Below are 18764 nucleotides of genomic sequence, written 5' to 3'. Positions count from 1 at the left end.
TAACTTTTTTTTCTCCAACAAGGCATTTCTCTAATTGTGTGTGTTTTTAATTTTGTTTCCCAAATTTTGATTTCCCACCTTAAATAACAGCATTCCATGTCTTCAGCCAGGAATTTAGAGCTTACTTGTGAGATTCAGGGACACATGGTGCCAAAAACAATTCAGTGAAAAACTTGCCTGAAAATTTCCAGTGATGGTAACCGATAACTGGAGGAGAAGATGTCCTTTAAGCTTCTTTTTCGGGTGGGGACAAAGTGATAGGTCAACCTGTAAAATTTTGAGCCAGAGCTTGGCCTGTGTGTCGTCCCAATTTTGTTAATCTATCCTTTTGCTGCTGTACTCAGGTCTCCTGGTTGAGAGAAATCCACCTGTATTAAGAGACTAAAACATTCATTTACTATTTTTCTTACAACATCCATTTGGTTCATCCACCTAGATTTTACTCTCTCTCTTGGTGCATAGTTCACACAGTCAGGCAGTTGCCTTTTATGGGCATGCAAGTTTCCGGTCACTTACCCCCAGCAGCTGCGAAGCCGTCTCTCCAATATCAAAACTCAGCCAAACATTAAACATTCACCGTAGTCATTTAAAACTTTATTTATAATATTATAATCAGCAAAATCAGCGTTTTAATTACAGGCATGTATCATTGTTTGCAAATCATACATATATAAAACTCAATAACACGCTAAACAGGAAGTCCTCTGTGGGCTTCACAACAGCCACCTCATTTGCATGTTCACACACTATCTAAAAATAGCTCGCAGCGCTGCAGCGCACTGTCGTCACACACACAGCCTCGTTTCACACTCAACTTTCTATTATTTTACAAAGACGTCTTATATTTACAATCCCTCTCAGGCCTGAAAGTTTTAGCGCCTACACAATTTTGACAAATTTAAAATAACGGGTCCAACCGAAGAAAGTCCAACTTTTTTGTAATCAATTAACCAGTATCAGACTCTAACTGTATCTGGCCTCATCTCTAAAATCCCTAACTCAATTTACAGTGCCCAAAAAAGCGTAGATACCGTTCAACACGGTAAGTGGTGCAACCACTAGTTATTCTGGAGTGCCCCAAGCTCCACAGTGACCAACTGACTATCCCTCAAAGAGGACAAGGCCTAGGCGTCCCTGGCCTTGGCAAGCGTTACCTCTGAGCACTGCGCCTCCTAGTGGACTCTAACCACCGTTCTCACAAAATTTATAATACTTTTAAACAACAGACAACACCCAAAAACAAGAGTATGACTGAGGCAGATGCAACGTTATGGACAATGGAGACTCTAACTCGCAACATGACCAACACAGATGCAATCTTTAGACCAATGGAGACTCTAACTCAGTATTATTTTCCTTTACCTTGGGACTCTAACCCAGTATTATTACCTTTACCTGAGACTCTAACTCAGTATTATTTTCCTTTACCTTGGGACTCTAACCCAGTATTATTACCTTTACCTGAGACTCTAACTCAGTATTATTACCTTTACCTGAGACTCTAACTCAGTATTATTACCTTTACCTGAGACTCTAACTCAGTATTGTTACCTTTACCTGAGACTCTAACTCAGTATTGTTACCTTTACCTGAGACTCTAACTCAATATTATTACTTTTAACCTTACTTCAAATTTCAACACTCATGAGATTTTTTCCTCAAAATCAAAACAGACACTCACCGGCAACTTTTACTGAATAGACATTTAATTTCATCGTCCAATTCAGCACACTTCGGATAAAATCAACAGGCCTGTGCCTACCTCTTTTATAAGGCGCCTGTCCACTCAGTTCGATTGCCGGATAATGTCTGCCCGTCTGACCACCTCGGACCGTCCAAGCCTCCAAAACCTCCACCCCAATACCACAGGACGAGCCCCCAAAACTGTTACGGATTCAAATATTGGGAATGGATACAGGAGGAAAACCCAAAATAACAACACTGGTCCGGCCGGGTCAAGTCAAACGATGATTTAATGAACACACGCGTGGGAGATGGACACCATACAGCAGACAGCATCAGATCTCAAAATGGTGGAGCCTTGATCAAACTCTTATAGCCTCTAGTGGCCCCCACCTAATCATAAAAGCCTAAACATTCACATTCTTTCTCACACACAGCGCCTAAGCTACGACCTTGGCTCCCTGTTTATCTGCTCCTGGTGAGATGGGGCAGTATGCTCTGTTCTCTTCTAACCAGACAAATAAGACAATGACTTTCTGTGAACAATATTTCTTATAACTCAGCAGTATAATGCATCATAATACAATATCATTCATTCACAATAAATCAGCAGTCTAATGTAATGCAAATCAGTTTACCAAATGTAATAGTTATCACCTTCTTCTAATTCAGGAGAATAATGCAAACTAAAACTACATAATAATTCACAATCTTTAATTAGGGGTCTAACATGGCATAAAATAATATCATAATCCGACAGTAGGTAACAGTCGTCTTGATGTAAATGTTTCCTTAGGAATCCAGCAATGCACCTGGACCAAGTAGACCTGCCATCTCCATACCGCTCGGAAGGCCTTCTTACACATATCATTTAGCTGACTGGTTTTGATATACAGTCAGGTTCATAAATATTTGGATACAGACACATTGTCTAATGTTGCTTCTGTACATTACCAGAATGAATTAAAAGTGAAACGACTCCAATGCAGTTGAAGTGCAGACTTTAAGTTTTAATTCAATGAGTTGGACGAAATGATTGCATAAAAATGTGAGGGGAAAAAAAGTAATTTGTAAACACAATCCTATCATTTCAGCGGCTCTAAAGTAATTAGACAAATTAAATAACTGAAAATAAAACGATCATTTCTATTTCTATTATTCAAAACCTTTTGTTGGCAATGACAGCCTGAAGTCTTGAAGTCATGGACACCACCAGATGCTGGCATTCCTCCTTACTAAGGCTCTGCCAGGCCTTTACTGCATTGGCTTTCAGTTGCTGTTTGTTTGTGGGCCTTTCTTTCCTAAATTTAGTCTTCAACAAGTGAAATGTATGCTCTATTGTGTTAAAATCCAGTGACTGACTTGGCCATTCAAGAATATTCTATTTCTTTACTTTAATAAAGTCATGGGGTGCTTGGACTGTATGTTTTGGGTCATCGTCCATCTTTATTATTAAATGCTGCCCAATCAATGTGACTACTTTTAGCTGGACTTAAGCAGACAGACAAGTATGTCTCTGAACGCATTCGGCTGCTTCAGTCCTGTGTCACATATTCAGTAAACACTACCAGTGCCACTGGCAGCCATGCATGCCCAAACCATCACACTGCCTCTGCCATGTTTTACAGATGATGTGGTATGCTTGGGATCACGAGTCGTTCCATACCTTCTCTATACTTTTTTTCTTGCCATCATTCTGGTAGTGGTCGATCTTGGTTTTATCTGTCCAAAGAATGTTTTTCCAAAATTTTGCTGGTTTTTACTAGATGTTTTTTTTGTTTTGTTTTTTTGTTAAGTCCATTCTAGCCTTTCTATTCTTGAGGCTTATGAGTGGCTTGCACCTTGCAGTGAACCCTCTGTATTAGGGCTGTTCGATATGACGATATGAAAACATCTATCATTTCATATTATACCTATCATTTGTTCTGTGGTGTTGCAAAATAAATTTTATGTCAATATTTTTCATTGTTTTGATGGTAAGTAGTGGCTATATGAATTTCTTAATTTTCTTTCTGTTATGTTCTCTTTGACCGCATGTTGTCTGTTCGCAGTAAAATTTTCAAAATGCAAACACTACGTCTCAAATCAATTCCAGGCCTTTTATCTGCTTAATTGGTAATGACATCATCATTTCAATATGGATACCCTAAATTAAAGCTGAGTCTGCACATCATGTCCATGATATAATTATGATTGGAAAATGTTTCAGTAAACGGGCAACAAAATAAAACTTGTTATGGTCCAAATACACACTGACCTAACTGCAGGCCTTTTCTACTCTAATTGAGTGCTCAAAGCACTTTATACAACAGATCTCATTTACCCATTCACAGGCACAGATTAATACAAGCACTTTTTCTGTCCAACATTCACACACAGTCATACTCAGATAAACCCATTGGGAGCTGTAGATTAGAGCACCTGGGGACTGAATCACCAATTTGACCAATAATCACCGAATGCTAATCTACAAGATACAAAAGGTTCAGTTTTCTGTGTAATGGGTAGACAATAGTAAGATGGTCTGAGTCTACAGTTTGTTTGTTTTTTGTTGTTGTTTTTGTTTTTTAATGAACAGATAACAGAAACACTACGGATGTATTGTAATGCATAGGTGTCTATCTGTATCTGTGTTTGAATTCATTTCAGGTTCCTCTCCCATCAGTTCCTCAAGCTCATACTATGCGCTCACATTTTGTGAGAAAAAACAAGACCTGCAAACACTATACAAAAGATGTTGTGTGCTTGCCCTTGTCTTCAGCATCAACGTTTCTCATACCGAGAGGAGATTCAAGAGCAAAACTAGCACAAGATGGCCTTATTGGGAAGATCTCCTTTACATCTGACTGGTCTGAAGCACAACTTAGAGAAGAAATAGCAGCAATCTTCAGAAGAACATTTGCACTGTCAACTGGCCAGACATTCCCTTTTGAGTATTTGAGTACAATTAGAGGATGTAAACGACTAATGAAACCAAATGTTTCTAGCAGTTTTCTTTGGGATGGCCAAGAAGTTGGCTCGATTTGTTCCACCACCTGCCTCTATATAATGAAGAAGGGGTGTATTAAAAGACCCAAAGCAGCTGCCCATTAATGAGGGCACATTAACGACATTGCTTTTGGCTGTTTTCACCAATGTCTTGTTCTGCTGGCTGAGGCCACCTACAACACACCAGGGCCAGTGCTGCTGGCCGAGGCTAACTACACCACACCAGGCCCTGTGCTGGTTCCTGAGGCCATCTTCAAAAATCCAGGGCCTGTGCTGCTGGATAAATGCTAAACTGAGTCTTTGGGTTAGGGTATTAGGCAAGCATGCAGGTAGGGTTATAGGATTGTGTTCGTGACTTCAGGTACTGGCCACCTCATCACTTGATTCCATAAATTGACACATTGTGCTGTGGGCAGCAGCTTACGGCCATACCACCCTGAGCACGCCTGACCTCGTCTGATCTCGGAAGCTAAGCAGGGCTGGGCTTGGTTAGTACTTGGATGGGAGACTGCCTGGGAATACCTGGTGCTGTAAGCCTTTCATTTTCATGTCATTGAACTGCTTTTGATCCAGAGAAGGGGTGTATTAAAAGACCCAAAGTAGCTGCCCATTAATGAGGGCACATTAACGACATTGCTTTTGGCTGTTTTCAAATTCAAATTCAAATTTTATTTGTCACACACACACAACCATACACAGTATGACATGGGGGTGAAATGCTTGTAGCTGTACGATGCCCGACCATTAAATGACAGAAAAAGGTTTTACAGTATTTACAATTTACTACAAAAAATTTACAAATTAACTTGGGAATTTACAGTAAAACAAAAAAAAAAAACAAAAAAAAAAAAGTGCAAATAGCAGAAAGAGATTATCAAGATTATAAATTATAGGATTATAGGAAGAGTGTGGTGATGTGATGTGTGGGAGAGTCCAGTCTTACACCTGGTTCAGGGCCCGAATAGCCTGGGGGAAGAAGCTCCTCCTCATTCTCTCCAACACACACTCTGGCTTCTCTTCAAAACGTACAAGTCTTTCGCCTTTTACTAAAGACTTCCGTGGAGAGTGAGGATTAGGAGTTGCACCTATTTTTGACAGGGTCTGCCGTCTGGCTGGGCCCTCTCCTCGTTGTTCAAAAGAAGAAATAGAAGAAAGCGCGCAGTTCTAGGGAGCTCCGCAGGCCTCTGAGCTACTGTGGGTGGGCGGAGATTTGAAGCGGCGCCCTCCCTATGAGCCAAGTGAAAGAGCACACCGTCACAAGCTAGAAGTGTCCCGAGAAGGCGGCTCAGCCAGGAACCTGCAGGAGGCCATCGCTTCTCGGCCTTTTGGCTAAGATCAAGTGTAGTGTCTGTTCTTATCAGTTTAATATCTGATATGCCCCCGATTCAGGGGCAACGTATTAAACGCATTTTTAGAACAGGGAGTCGAATAAGGGGCTTGCTCCATTCGCTCCACGCATCGACCCGGTATTGCAGCGCCTCCGGGAACGGTGCCCCCTTTGCTGACTTTGTGTAAAAGCAAGAAAGCCAAGTGAAAGAGCGCACCGTCACAAGCTAGAAGTGTCCCGAGAAGGCGGCTCAGCCAGGAACCTGCAGGAGGCCATCGCTTCTCGGCCTTTTGGCTAAGATCAAGTGTAGTATCTGTTCTTATCAGAGGAGGCGGGAAGCAAACAAAGATGGCGACGTCGTTGGCCAGTTTTTCCGAGACTTTTGGAACAAGAAATACGCTGAGATTTGAACTCATGGAGAAAGACACACAAATTCATGACAGAATAACTTTTGGACGGAGAATACTTTTCGAAGCCTTGAAGATACAGCCGGAGGAAATATTCTGCCTACAACAGAGCACCGCAAGTAAGCACTATGATGTGACATTCTCTACAGGAGAATACGCGGAAGAATTCAATTCAATTCAATTCAATTCAATTTTATTTATATAGCGCCAAATCACAACAAAAGTCGCCTCAAGGCGCTTCAAGAAGTGAGAAGGAAGAGCATTGTGGAAGAAGATAAAGAACTGCGGAGATATATGGTGACCCCTTTGTATCGCAATGATTACAGAACTTTAACGATACATATGTACAACCCATGGGTCACGGAAGAGACTATCAGGTACTTTCTAGGGAGATACGTTACTGTTCTCCCAGGAGTACGAAAGATAAAGGACGGTCTGGGCATATGGACCGGAAAGAGACAATTTCGCATCAAATTGAGGGCGGATATGAACAGTGAAGATGGATATTGCCACCCACCTGCAGTCTTTTCTATTGGAGCGGACAGAGGCTTCCTTGTTTACGCAGGGCAGCCCCAAGCATGCAGGAAATGCGGGAGTGTTGGACATAATGCGGAACAATGCGACCAGGTGAGGTGTAGGAGTTGCGGCGAGCTTGGACATATTACGAGGAACTGCAAGGAGCCCAGAAGATGTCACTTATGTGACTCGGAAGCGCACATGGCGAGAGATTGTACTAAGCCACGGCCTTATTCAGCCGTGGTAAAGACTGGACTTATTGGGGAAGAACGTAGCGAAGAGGAAATAGACTCTGGTGTAGGAGCAAGGCCCCAGGAGCCGATACCAGCTGCTGGAAATCAGGCTAACGAGGACAAGGTGGAAGGTGTGGAGGAGGGGACGGAGCGACGTGAGGAGAAGGGAGAGAGAAGTATTGAGCAAGATGGTGAGAAAGTACAGCAGGGGGAGGAACCCCAAAAAGGTTGGGAAGTGGTTGGAAAACCACGGAGAAAGTCCGCTAAAAGGAGGAGAAAGGTGAGTCCAGCCGCCTTCTCTGAAGATGGTAAGCTAAGAGATCAAGATATTAGGGAGGAGGTTTTGGAGGAGGGTGGAAATGTGGAGGGGTATGTGTTGAGGGGAACACAGACTGAGTGCATGCATACCCCTCTAAGTGATGTGACAAGCGATGGAGATATGGAAGAGGAAGACGAGAGCGAAGAAAAGTCCGAGGACTCTTTCATAAAAGACCTTTTGTTACACGTCAATATGGATAGTTAGAGAATCCAAGAGAGCAGGTAAAATATACCAAGAGACTCATTGTTTTTTTTTTTTGTTTTTTTTTTCTTTCTCTTTAGTATTATTATTATATTTTTTGCCCTTAGTGCTCCGCTTTCTTTTTGTTTATGGTATGGGAAAACTACGGATAATTACCCTGAATGTTAGGGGGCTAAAAAGTGCCCGAAAGAGAAAAATTGTTTATGAATTTTTATTGAGCTACAATTTCGATGTTTGTTTGGTTCAGGAAGCTCATCTGAGAGATGAGAGGGATGTTGCTTTGTTTACTGAGGAATGGAGGGGAGGGGGAGCTACTTGGAGCATTGGGGGGGTACATGGGACTGGAGTTGGGGTGTTATGTGGGAATAAGGATATTCGGATAATTGAGAGCTTTACTGTAATACAAGGAAGGGTAATGGTGGTGGATATAGATAAAAATGGGACTCAATGTCGGATAATAAATGTATATGCACAGGTGGAGCACGGGCTACGTAAGGACCTTTTCCAAAAAATGGATACTTGTTTTTTGACTAGGAAAGATATTATTGTGGGAGGGGATTTTAATTGCTCTTTGGAAAGGGAAAAGTTTTCTCTCCCCTTTAGGACCTTCATTAAGAAATATGGATTAATTGACGTAATGGGGAAGTTACTGGGAAAGCAAGTGGGGTATACTTGGAAGAACACAAGGGGGGTGAAGAGTAGGTTAGATTACATTTTAGTAGAAAAAAAGTGCAAAATAATAGAGGGAAAAACAATACCGGCCCTCTTCACAGACCGTCAAGCAGTTGATGTGGAGCTCGAGATAATAGGGCCAGACTTTGGAAAAGGGTATCGGAAGTTTAACAACGACGTCCTCGCAGAGAAAGCCTATAGGGAAGGCTTCATGAAAATCTTCCCGATATGGGCCGAGATGAAAAGCTTATACAGTAACAACGTGGTTTGGTGGGAGGACATAAAGAAAAAAATCAAAAAGTTTACAATCGAATATTGTACAGAGAGGTCAAAAGTCCAAAAGAAAGAGTTTGACACAATACAAAAAGAAATAGAAAAAATCTATGTTATGGAAAATACGGGAAGGGGAATTAAAAAGGAAGGGTATTTGGAAAATTTAAAAATGAGACAGGAGGAATTACTTGAGAGGAAAGCGAGGGCCGTAATATATAAATTAAAACAGGAAGAGTATGAGGAGAACGAGAAGTGCTCCTCATACTTTTTTAGCAAAATGAAGACTAGGGATAAGAGGGGGGTTATAACGGAACTGGAGAGGGATGGAAAGGTGATAAGGGGGAAAGATGAGTTGTTAAGAACAGTGGAAGAATATTATGGAAAATTGTTTACAAAGGAGAGCTTGGATGAGGGGAAGGGGGAGGTTTTTATAAGATCGCTAAGGAGAAGGCTACCCGAAGAAGAAAATGGAAAGCTGGGGGGGAATTGATGGTAGGGGAGGTGTATAATGTGGTAACGGCAATGAAGGCCAATAAGGTGCCCGGCATAGATGGCCTAACAAAAGAATTTTACGTGGCGTTTTGGGATATGGTGGGGATCCACCTTTTGGAGGTTTTTAAGGAAATCATGGAGGGAGGAGAGATGCCGGAAAGCATGAAAACGGGAGTGGTGACTATTCTGTTTAAGAAAGGAAACCCGAACCAACTAGACAATTACAGGCCACTAACTATGCTGTGCGTGGACTATAAAATACTGAGTAAGGTTCTGGCGAATAGGCTAGCAGGAGTCATGTCACACATAGTGGAAATGGACCAAACTTGTGGGGTACAGGGGAGGCAAATCACATGGAACTTACATCTACACAGGGATGTACTCACATATGTAAAGGAGAGAAACATTGCTGCAATATGTGTTAGCCTGGATCAGCAGAAAGCTTTCGATAGAGTAGACCACGCTTTTTTGTGGAAGGTTATGGAGGGGCTGGGTCTAGGAGGAGCCATTACAAAATAGGTAAAGGTTTTATATAAGGGCATAAATTCAAAAATCAAAATTAATGGGCATTTAACGGATAAAGTGCAACAAACAAGAGGATTGCGGCAAGGGTGCCCGCTCTCTGTGGTGCTGTTTGTTTTATACGCAGAACCTCTTGCTTGTGCAATAAGGGTGAGCCACATTGTTAAAGGGATAACGTTGCCCGTTGGGGCGAGAGCTTAAAAATATCACCATACGCGGATGACACAATATTATATTTGGCAGACGATGAAAGCTTAAGGGGAGTGATAGACATTCTATATGATTATGAAAAAGCAACTGGATCGAGAATAAACAAGGAGAAGACTAGGTACAAATACCTTGGGAAGTGGGAGGGGAGGAAGGACAAGATCTGTGATTATATGTTGTGCGAAGGCCCTATGGACGTATTAGGAATTTCTTTTGGGAATGGGGAGGGGGATGCATTGTGTAATTGGAAAAAGAAGATGACTGCAGTCGAAAAAAACCTGGGATTATGGAAGACAAGAAAACTTTCCGTTTCAGGGAAAGTGTTGGTTGTAAAGGCCGATGTATTGCCAAAGCTGCTACATTTGGCCTACGTCTTTCCGATGCCGCAGAAGTATAGAGCTCAACTAATGAGGGGAATATTTAATTTTATATGGGGTGGCTATGAATATGTGAAAAGGGCGCTAATGCATCAGGAAATAGCAGATGGTGGGAGGGATGTGCCAAACGTTCCCTGAAGCTGGATGCAATATTCTATAGCAATGTATGTATACTCCTGAAAAAGACATATATACACAAATGCCAAATCCTGATATGGTTTTGGCTGTCTATACCATACCGTTTTCTAATAGGGTGGGATAATAAAGGCCCTAAAGCTGAGACTAGGCCGGAGTACTTCCAGCGAATGGTAAAGTGGGGGAGGAGATATACGGAATGTAAAGATGAGGATACAGTGATAAATCATAAGTTACTATATAGGAAATTGGTACAGAAACTCAATGTCAATCCAGTAATGGTGAGCTCTGAAGTGTGGGTACGGGCCCAGGACAAGAGTTTTAAGAACGGGCTTAAAGATTTTAATTGGTTGCACTTGCATAGAAGGCTACCAGTCAGGGTCACGATGTATGCCCACAATTTGGGGAAGCAAAAAGTCTGTCCAAGGAAAAACTGTATGGAAGATGAAACAATTGAACATGTATTATGGGGATGTGAATATGCAAAAAAGGTGTGGGATGGGGTGAAAGAGAGTTATAAGTGCTTGGAGAATGTGACATATGATGAAATCACTTCGTTTGGGGTTAAAGGAGTGGGAAAAGAACAAAACAAAATAATTTGTATGCTGATATCAATTGTAAAACTTAAATTATGGAAAGCAAGGCAGGGACATATAACTGGAGTGTATAAATGGAGGGAGATAGGAACAGTTAAGGCAATAGAGAAAGAATTTGAAAGTATATACTGGCATGAATTAGAAAAGTGGGGAAGTGATACAATTAAGGATAGGTGGAAAATCATCTTTTTAAAACCACCAAAAAAAAGGTGGTAAGTGATAAGGAGCGAGATAATAGAAACGCGATTGTTTCTTCGGTTTCTGGTCTTTCATTTTGTGGGATTTTCTTGTTGTTCAACTTCTATTCTCTTTCTGTAGGATGTTTGTTTAGGTGTAAAGAAATGAAGGTATGACATTGATTTGGAAAGTAATGTGTTAAGATGTATGAGAAATGCGAAATGTAAGTGTAAAGGATGGAAATGTTGTGGAAAGTAAATTTTAAAAAAAAGGAAAAAATCTGTTCTTATCAGTTTAATATCTGATACGCCCCCGATTCGGGGGCAACGTATTAAACGCATTTTTAGAACAGGGAGCCGAATAAGGGGCTCGCTCCGTTCGCTCCACGCATCGACCCGGTATTGCAGCGCCTCCGGGAACGGTGCCCCCTTTGGTGACTTTGTGCAAAAGCAAGAAAGCCAAACAAAGTAAGGTCTGCCAAGCCAAGAGCCAGAAAGCAGCCTGAAGCCGCGAACGTGCTCCTCTCCAGTCACCCCTCTCCTGTCAAAGTCGAACTCTGGAGCAGAGCAGGCGGGGCCTGAGATCTGCCCCTTCAGCCAAGCAAACAGGGCCTACCGTGACGCCGGAAGCCGGGACGAGGAGTCACTGCGGCTTCCTGCGAGGCCAAAGAAACACACACTCTGGCTTCTCTTCAAAACGTACAAGTCTTTCGTCTTTTACTGAAGACTTCCGTGGAGAGTGAGGCTTAGGAGTTGCACCTATTTTTGGCAGGGTCTGCCGTCTGGCTGGTCCCTCTCCTCGTTGTTCAAAAGAAGAAATAGAAGAAAGCGCACAGTTCCAGGGAGCTCCGCAGGCCTCTGAGCTACTGTGGGTGGGCAGAGATTTGAAGCGGAGCCCTCCCTGTGAGCCAAGTGAAAGAGCGCACCGTCACAAGCGAGAAGTGTCCCGAGAAGGCGGCTCAGCCAGGAACCTGCAGGAGGCCATCGCTTCTCGGCCTTTTGGCTAAGATCAAGTGTAGTATCTGTTCTTATCAGTTTAAGGGGGCCTCAGCCAGCAGAACAAGACATTGGTGAAAACAGCCAAAAGCAATGTCGTTAATGTGCCCTCATTAATGGGCAGCTGCTTTGGGTCTTTAAATACACCCCTTTTCTGGATCAAAAGCAGTTCAATGACATGAAAACAAAAGGCTTACAGCACAAGGTATTCCCAGGCAGTCTCCCATCCAAGTACAAACCAAGTCCAGCCCTGCTTAGCTTCCGAGATCAGACGAGGTCAGGCGTGCTCAGGGTGGTATGGCCGTAAGCTGCTTCCTACAGCACAATGTGTCAATTTATGGAATCAAGTGATGAGGTGGCCAGTACCTGAAGTTACGAGCACAATCCTATAACCCTACCTGCATGCTTGCCTAATACCCTAACCCAAAGACTCAGTTTAGCATTTATCCAGCAGCACAGGCCCTGGATTTTTGAAGATGGCCTCAGGAACCAGCACAGGGCCTGGTGTGTTGTAGGTGGCCTCAGCCAGCAGAACAGGGCCTGCTTTGGTGAAGATGGCCTCAGCCAGAACCACAGGCCCTGGTGTGGTGTAGGTGGCCCCAGCCGACAACTCAGGCCCTGGTGTGGTGTAGATTGCCTAAGCCAGAGCCACAGGCCCTGGTGTGGTGTAGGTGGCCCTAGCCGGCAACTCAGGCCCTGGTGTGGTTTAGATTGCCTAAGCCAGAGCCACGGGCCCTGGTGTGGTGTAGGTGGCCCCAGCCGACAACTCAGGCCCTGGTGTGGTGTAGATTGCCTAAGCCAGAGCCACAGGCCCTGGTGTGGTGTAGGTGGCCCCAGCCGGCAACTCAGGCCCTGGTGTGGTGTAGATTGCCTAAGCCAGCAGAACAAGACATTGGTGAAAACAGCCAAAATCAATGTCGTTAATTTGCCCTCATTAATGGGCAGCTGCTTTGGGTCTTTTAATACACCCCTTCTTCATTATATAGAGGCAGGTGGTGGAACAAATCAAGTCAACTTCTTGGCCATCCCAAAGAAAACTGCTAGAAACATTTGGTTTCATTAGTCGTTTACATCCTCTAATTGTACTCAAATACTCAAAAGGGAATGTCTGGCCAGTTGACAGTGCAAATGTTCTTCTGAAGATTGCTGCTATTTCTTCTCTAAGTTGTGCTTCAGACCAGTCAGATGTAAAGGAGATCTTCCCAATAAGGCCATCTTGTGCTAGTTTTGCTCTTGAATCTCCTCTCGGTATGAGAAACGTTGATGCTGAAGACAAGGGCAAGCACACAACATCTTTTGTATAGTGTTTGCAGGTCTTGTTTTTTCTCACAAAATGTGAGCGCATAGTATGAGCTTGAGGAACTGATGGGAGAGGAACCTGAAATGAATTCAAACACAGATACAGATAGACACCTATGCATTACAATACATCCGTAGTGTTTCTGTTATCTGTTCATTAAAAAACAAAAACAACAACAAAAAACAAACAAACTGTAGACTCAGACCATCTTACTATTGTCTACCCATTACACAGAAAACTGAACCCTTTGTATCTTGTAGATTAGCATTCGGTGATTATTGGTCAAATTGGTGATTCAGTCCCCAGGTGCTCTAATCTACAGCTCCCAATGGGTTTATCTGAGTATGACTGTGTGTGAATGTTGGACAGAAAAAGTGCTTGTATTAATCTGTGCCTGTGAATGGGTAAATGAGATCTGTTGTATAAAGTGCTTTGAGCACTCAATTAGAGTAGAAAAGGCCTGCAGTTAGGTCAGTGTGTATTTGGACCATAACAAGTTTTATTTTGTTGCCCGTTTACTGAAACATTTTCCAATCATAATTATATCATGAACATGATGTGCAGACTCAGCTTTAATTTAGGGTATCCATATTGAAATGATGATGTCATTACCAATTAAGCAGATAAAAGGCCTGGAATTGATTTGAGACGTAGTGTTTGCATTTTGAAAATTTTACTGCGAACAGACAACATGCGGTCAAAGAGAACATAACAGAAAGAAAATTAAGAAATTCATATAGCCACTACTTACCATCAAAACAATGAAAAATATTGACATAAAATTTATTTTGCAACACCACAGAACAAATGATAGCGTATAATATGAAATGATAGATGTTTTCATATTGTCATATCGAACAGCCCTAATACAGAGGGTTCACTGCAAGGTGCAAGCCACTCATAAGCCTCAAGAATAGAAAGGCTAGAATGGACTTAACAAAAAAACAAAACAAAAAAAACATCTAGTAAAAACCAGCAAAATTTTGGAAAAACATTCTTTGGACAGATAAAACCAAGATCGACCACTACCAGAATGATGGCAAGAAAAAAAGTATAGAGAAGGTATGGAACGACTCATGATCCCAAGCATACCACATCATCTGTAAAACATGGCAGAGGCAGTGTGATGGTTTGGGCATGCATGGCTGCCAGTGGCACTGGTAGTGTTTACTGAATATGTGACACAGGACTGAAGCAGCCGAATGCGTTCAGAGAAATACTTGTCTTTCTGCTTAAGTCCAGCTAAAAGTAGTCACATTGATTGGGCAGCATTTAATAATAAAGATGGACGATGACCCAAAACATACAGTCCAAGCACCCCACAACTTTATTAAAGTAAAGAAATAGAATATTCTTGAATGGCCAAGTCAGTCACTGGATTTTAACACAATAGAGCATACATTTCACTTGTTGAAGACTAAATTTAGGAAAGAAAGGCCCACAAACAAACAGCAACTGAAAGCCAATGCAGTAAAGGCCTGGCAGAGCCTTAGTAAGGAGGAATGCCAGCATCTGGTGGTGTCCATGACTTCAAGACTTCAGGCTGTCATTGCCAACAAAGGGTTTTGAATAATAGAAATAGAAATGATCGTTTTATTTTCAGTTATTTAATTTGTCTAATTACTTTAGAGCCGCTGAAATGATAGGATTGTGTTTACAAATTACTTTTTTTCCCCTCACATTTTTATGCAATCATTTCGTCCAACCCATTGAATTAAAACTTAAAGTCTGCACTTCAACTGCATTGGAGTCGTTTCACTTTTAATTCATTCTGGTAATGTACAGAAGCAACATTAGACAATGTGTCTGTATCCAAATATTTATGAACCTGACTGTATATCAAAACCAGTCAGCTAAATGATATGTGTAAGAAGGCCTACCGAGCGGTATGGAGACGGCAGGTCTACTTGGTCCAGGTGCATTGCTGGATTCCTAAGGAAACATTTACATCAAGAACGACTGTTACCTACCAAATAAATAAATACAGTTGTATGATGTTCGATCTCTGTCTGCTGCCTACCAAATGAAATAATTGAGGACTGGCTAAGTAATTTAGCTTTGCTAGTTTTGCTAACACTGCTATCAACCCGTCCAAAATGCTATATAATAAACTTACCAAGTGCTGCGGCGTTTGTGAGGTTGAGGGTGCACTACCGCTGAATCATTGGATGGCCGACAAAACGGCTCTTCCAATGTTTTCAGCTGGACATGCTGGTAGGGAATAGGTGAAGCAGCTCATGGCAGTCAAAAGTGACCGTGAGAGGAGCGCACACATGCAACCTGACCTCAACCGGCACACTTTAGCGCGGGAGTTTTTCTTGAAGCTTTTATTTTGGTATTTCCCTCTGACCCGTACAAGAAATTTGCATATTAGCTAAATATTTAGTTTCCCGTAACATTTAGATTTAACATTTAACATTTAGATTTATATATAATATTTACATTTAACATTTAACATTTAAATATAATATTTACATTTAACATTTAGATTTATATATAATATTTACATTTAACATTTTACATTTAAATATAATATTTACATTTAACATTTAGATTTAAATATAATATTTACATTTAACATTTTACATTTAAATATGATATTTACATTTAACATTTAACATTTAAATATAATATTTACGATTAACATTTAGCATTTAGATTTAACATTTAAAATTCTGTTTTAAATATAAAAAGTTGCAAATATTTTACTAAATGTTGTAAAAAATGACTCGAAAAAACATGTTTTTGTAAGATTTAGAGCTAAATGTGGAAAAATGTTGCCGTTAATTTCAGCATGCTTCAGTTTACAAACGGCGCCCCATACATAGGCTGTATCCCAATTCAGATCGTCTGCAGCCTTAAAGTACGCAGCCTTAACGGTCCACAAGGGCTGCGTACTCAAAGACCACTAAGGCCGGAAGTGCGAAGCTTCTGAAATGGGACGGTCTAGCCTCCGTTGCGCTGCCCAGGTTGCCTAGCAACCATGATAATAACAGCTAACGTTTCGTACAGCATTGTTTGACAGAAATGAAGGAGAAAATCTTTTGTTCATTTGTTTGTTTGTTTCTACATGAGCTTTGATCATTCTCTGTAAGATTAAGGTCAGCTATTGAACAGCGTATATTTTAAAGTAAAGGCTTTAAAACCAAGTTAGTACAAACGTCACTAATGTCACATAACTTTCCAGACATTTGGCCAACAGGAATGTTTTAATGTTCTTCGTTATTGAACATTTACACATAAATAAGTGACATGATATTCAGTACTTACTCAAAGTTTACTTTTCGGGCGCCCCTCATCCGCCGTTTTTTCCGCCAAAATTATCCACACCCACCGCCGTGCTATGCATTCTGGGATATGTTGGGCCACGAAGTCTACACCGCCACATCCTTAAAATTCAGGGAAATTAAGGATGCATTTGAGGGCCGGATTTCGAGCAGCCTTCGAAGTGGGACAGCCTTCGTCGCGTCGCTGTGACGTAATTGGCCTTAAAATGCAGCCTTTAAGGCTGCAGACCCTGAATTGGGATACAGCCATAGCCTGACATATGAAACAGGAAAAGACGGCCGTGTAATCCCTTTATTTCCCTTGAGAGAGAAATGGATCTGAAACCACAGAAACCAGAGTGTTTGCAGACACACAGATAATGAAGACATGCTGCTCGGAAATGTTAGATACAGATAAAAATGGAGTGTGTTTGTGTGTGTGTGTGTGTGTGTGTGTCTAACTGCCTCAGTAATTATGGACCTTATAGTCCTTACAAACACTGTTTCATTAACTTCAGTAAACATTTTACATACATATGTCACTGTTGTATAATTTACAGCAAACGCCGTGAACGCAGCGGTGCACGAGCCACTGCAGTGGAGCTCACGTACAGCTTTGTGGGCTCAAAATGTGGTTATAAATATTTTGTACTTGTACTTTTGTATGTGTAAAAATAATTTGTGCGTGTGTGTAAAAAAGATTTGTATGTGGACTTAGCCAAAAGAAAAACGTGTGAATCTCTGCAAGTTACAAGTACGAATTTTGACCCTATTTTTCTTCCTTTCATCTGATTGGTCAATGTCATGTCAATCACAAATGTAACAATCCAATCAGAGAACAGATGGGTTTGGCTGTCGGAGGGGAGCTTTTTTGAACTGCGGGTTATTACTCTATAATATTACTTACTCTAATATTACTAATAATAATTATTAGTAATATTAATGATTAATTATCTAATAATATACTAATCTAATATTACTTACACCGCACTTTACAGTTATTTATTTGTAAAAAATGTTTGGAATCATGTATGATTTTTGTTCCACTTCTCACATGTTTACCACTTTGTGTTGGTCTTTCACGTGGAATTCCAATAAAATCGATTCATGTTTGCGGCTGTAATGTGACAAAATGTGGAGAAGTTTAAGGGGGCCGAACACTTTTGCAAGCCACTGTAAGGAGCTTGGAAAGAAAAGCATCTGGCATCAGGACATCCAGATGTTTTTCTTCTCTACAAAGGTGTATTAAAAAAAAGAACAGCAAATTATAATATTACAGCGGATATGTGACCTTAAAGGTTTCTGGCTGAAAAAAGGTCACTGATCAAACTGATTCTTGCTCACAAAAAACATTTTAATCAGATTCTCTGCAGGAACATTTGAAAACATTTCCTCCTAACTTCTCAGTATTCACTTATCAGCATTCAGTCAAACGTTCATTTACAGGTGTAGTTAAAAAACTGCTAATAACTGACTTTCCACAGCAGTTGTTTGGTCGGACACAGTGAGAGATGTAATCTGTTACTCTTGGTGTGAGAAAGAAGGTGTCTCTGAGATGTACTAATAGTGTGTTAGTTCCAAATAGTAAATTAGTGAATGTATTTCATGGCAGTTTGATTATTCTGGGACAAACAGTGCAGTCTTCCTCAAAGCATCACTGTGAATATAATCATATAATGTTAAAAATATAATAACAGTCTTTTTATTATTGGTCAATGAAATAAATAAATCCTCTTTATTATCAGAGTGAAAACAGACTTCCACAAACGAACGTCAACTGATGACTCCATAAATATTCAGCCCTTCAAAGGTGACTGACCTACTTCAACAGCCAAAATCACATATTTCTGGAAGGTCCACTCACTGGTTATTCAGCATGCCAGGCTACAGTTACACCATGCAGACAAAAGAGCACTCGGAGCAAGTTAAAGGAAAGTTTATTCAAAAGTAGAAGTCTGGGAATGGAGACAGAGGAGTTCACTTAAATCTGTCATTATGAAACGGAAGCAATCAAATCTGCCTAAATCTGACACTCAAAGGTAAACTGGATACCTGGCTGACCATCACGTTCACGACCA

The 18764-nt window shown here is 41.2% G+C and overlaps 1 protein-coding gene, 5 non-coding genes and 3 pseudogenes across 6 annotated transcripts in view; 8 read left to right on the top strand and 1 right to left on the bottom strand.

Annotated features, from left to right (window-relative positions):
• Positions 1–5089: 5089 nt before the first annotated feature.
• On the top strand, positions 5090–5208 carry LOC148099773 (5S ribosomal RNA). Its single transcript, XR_015720309.1, has one exon. It is a non-coding gene; the product is annotated as a 5S ribosomal RNA (ribosomal RNA).
• A 465-nt stretch (positions 5209–5673) lies between these two features.
• On the top strand, positions 5674–5786 carry LOC148099772 (U5 spliceosomal RNA). Its single transcript, XR_015720451.1, has one exon. It is a non-coding gene; the product is annotated as a U5 spliceosomal RNA (small nuclear RNA).
• A 194-nt stretch (positions 5787–5980) lies between these two features.
• Positions 5981–6171, top strand: LOC148099771 (U2 spliceosomal RNA). The gene has a single exon (XR_015720098.1). It is a non-coding gene; the product is annotated as a U2 spliceosomal RNA (small nuclear RNA).
• A 101-nt stretch (positions 6172–6272) lies between these two features.
• LOC148099770 (U2 spliceosomal RNA) lies at positions 6273–6469 on the top strand. The gene has a single exon (XR_015720245.1). It is a non-coding gene; the product is annotated as a U2 spliceosomal RNA (small nuclear RNA).
• A 653-nt stretch (positions 6470–7122) lies between these two features.
• Positions 7123–18764, top strand: part of LOC148099765 (mannan-binding lectin serine protease 2-like) — a 28757-nt gene continuing 17115 nt past the window's right edge. Inside the window, exon 1 of the mRNA XM_087851713.1 lies at positions 7123–7672. Within this exon, the coding sequence (XP_087707839.1) occupies positions 7123–7672 (550 nt within the window). The remainder of the gene's footprint in view (positions 7673–18764) is intronic.
• Positions 11380–11557, top strand: LOC148099769 (U2 spliceosomal RNA; annotated as a pseudogene).
• Positions 11801–11913, top strand: LOC148099768 (U5 spliceosomal RNA). Its single transcript, XR_015720543.1, has one exon. It is a non-coding gene; the product is annotated as a U5 spliceosomal RNA (small nuclear RNA).
• Positions 12108–12272, top strand: LOC148099767 (U2 spliceosomal RNA; annotated as a pseudogene).
• LOC148099766 (5S ribosomal RNA) lies at positions 12311–12429 on the bottom strand (annotated as a pseudogene).

The sequence above is a fragment of the Neolamprologus brichardi genome, chromosome 14 (assembly GCF_056152115.1).
Source record: "Neolamprologus brichardi isolate AB-2024 chromosome 14, ASM5615211v1, whole genome shotgun sequence".
NCBI classification, from domain to species: domain Eukaryota; kingdom Metazoa; phylum Chordata; class Actinopteri; order Cichliformes; family Cichlidae; genus Neolamprologus; species Neolamprologus brichardi.
The sequence above is the reverse complement of the archived record's forward strand: the minus strand, read 5'-3'. Positions and strand labels throughout refer to the sequence as shown.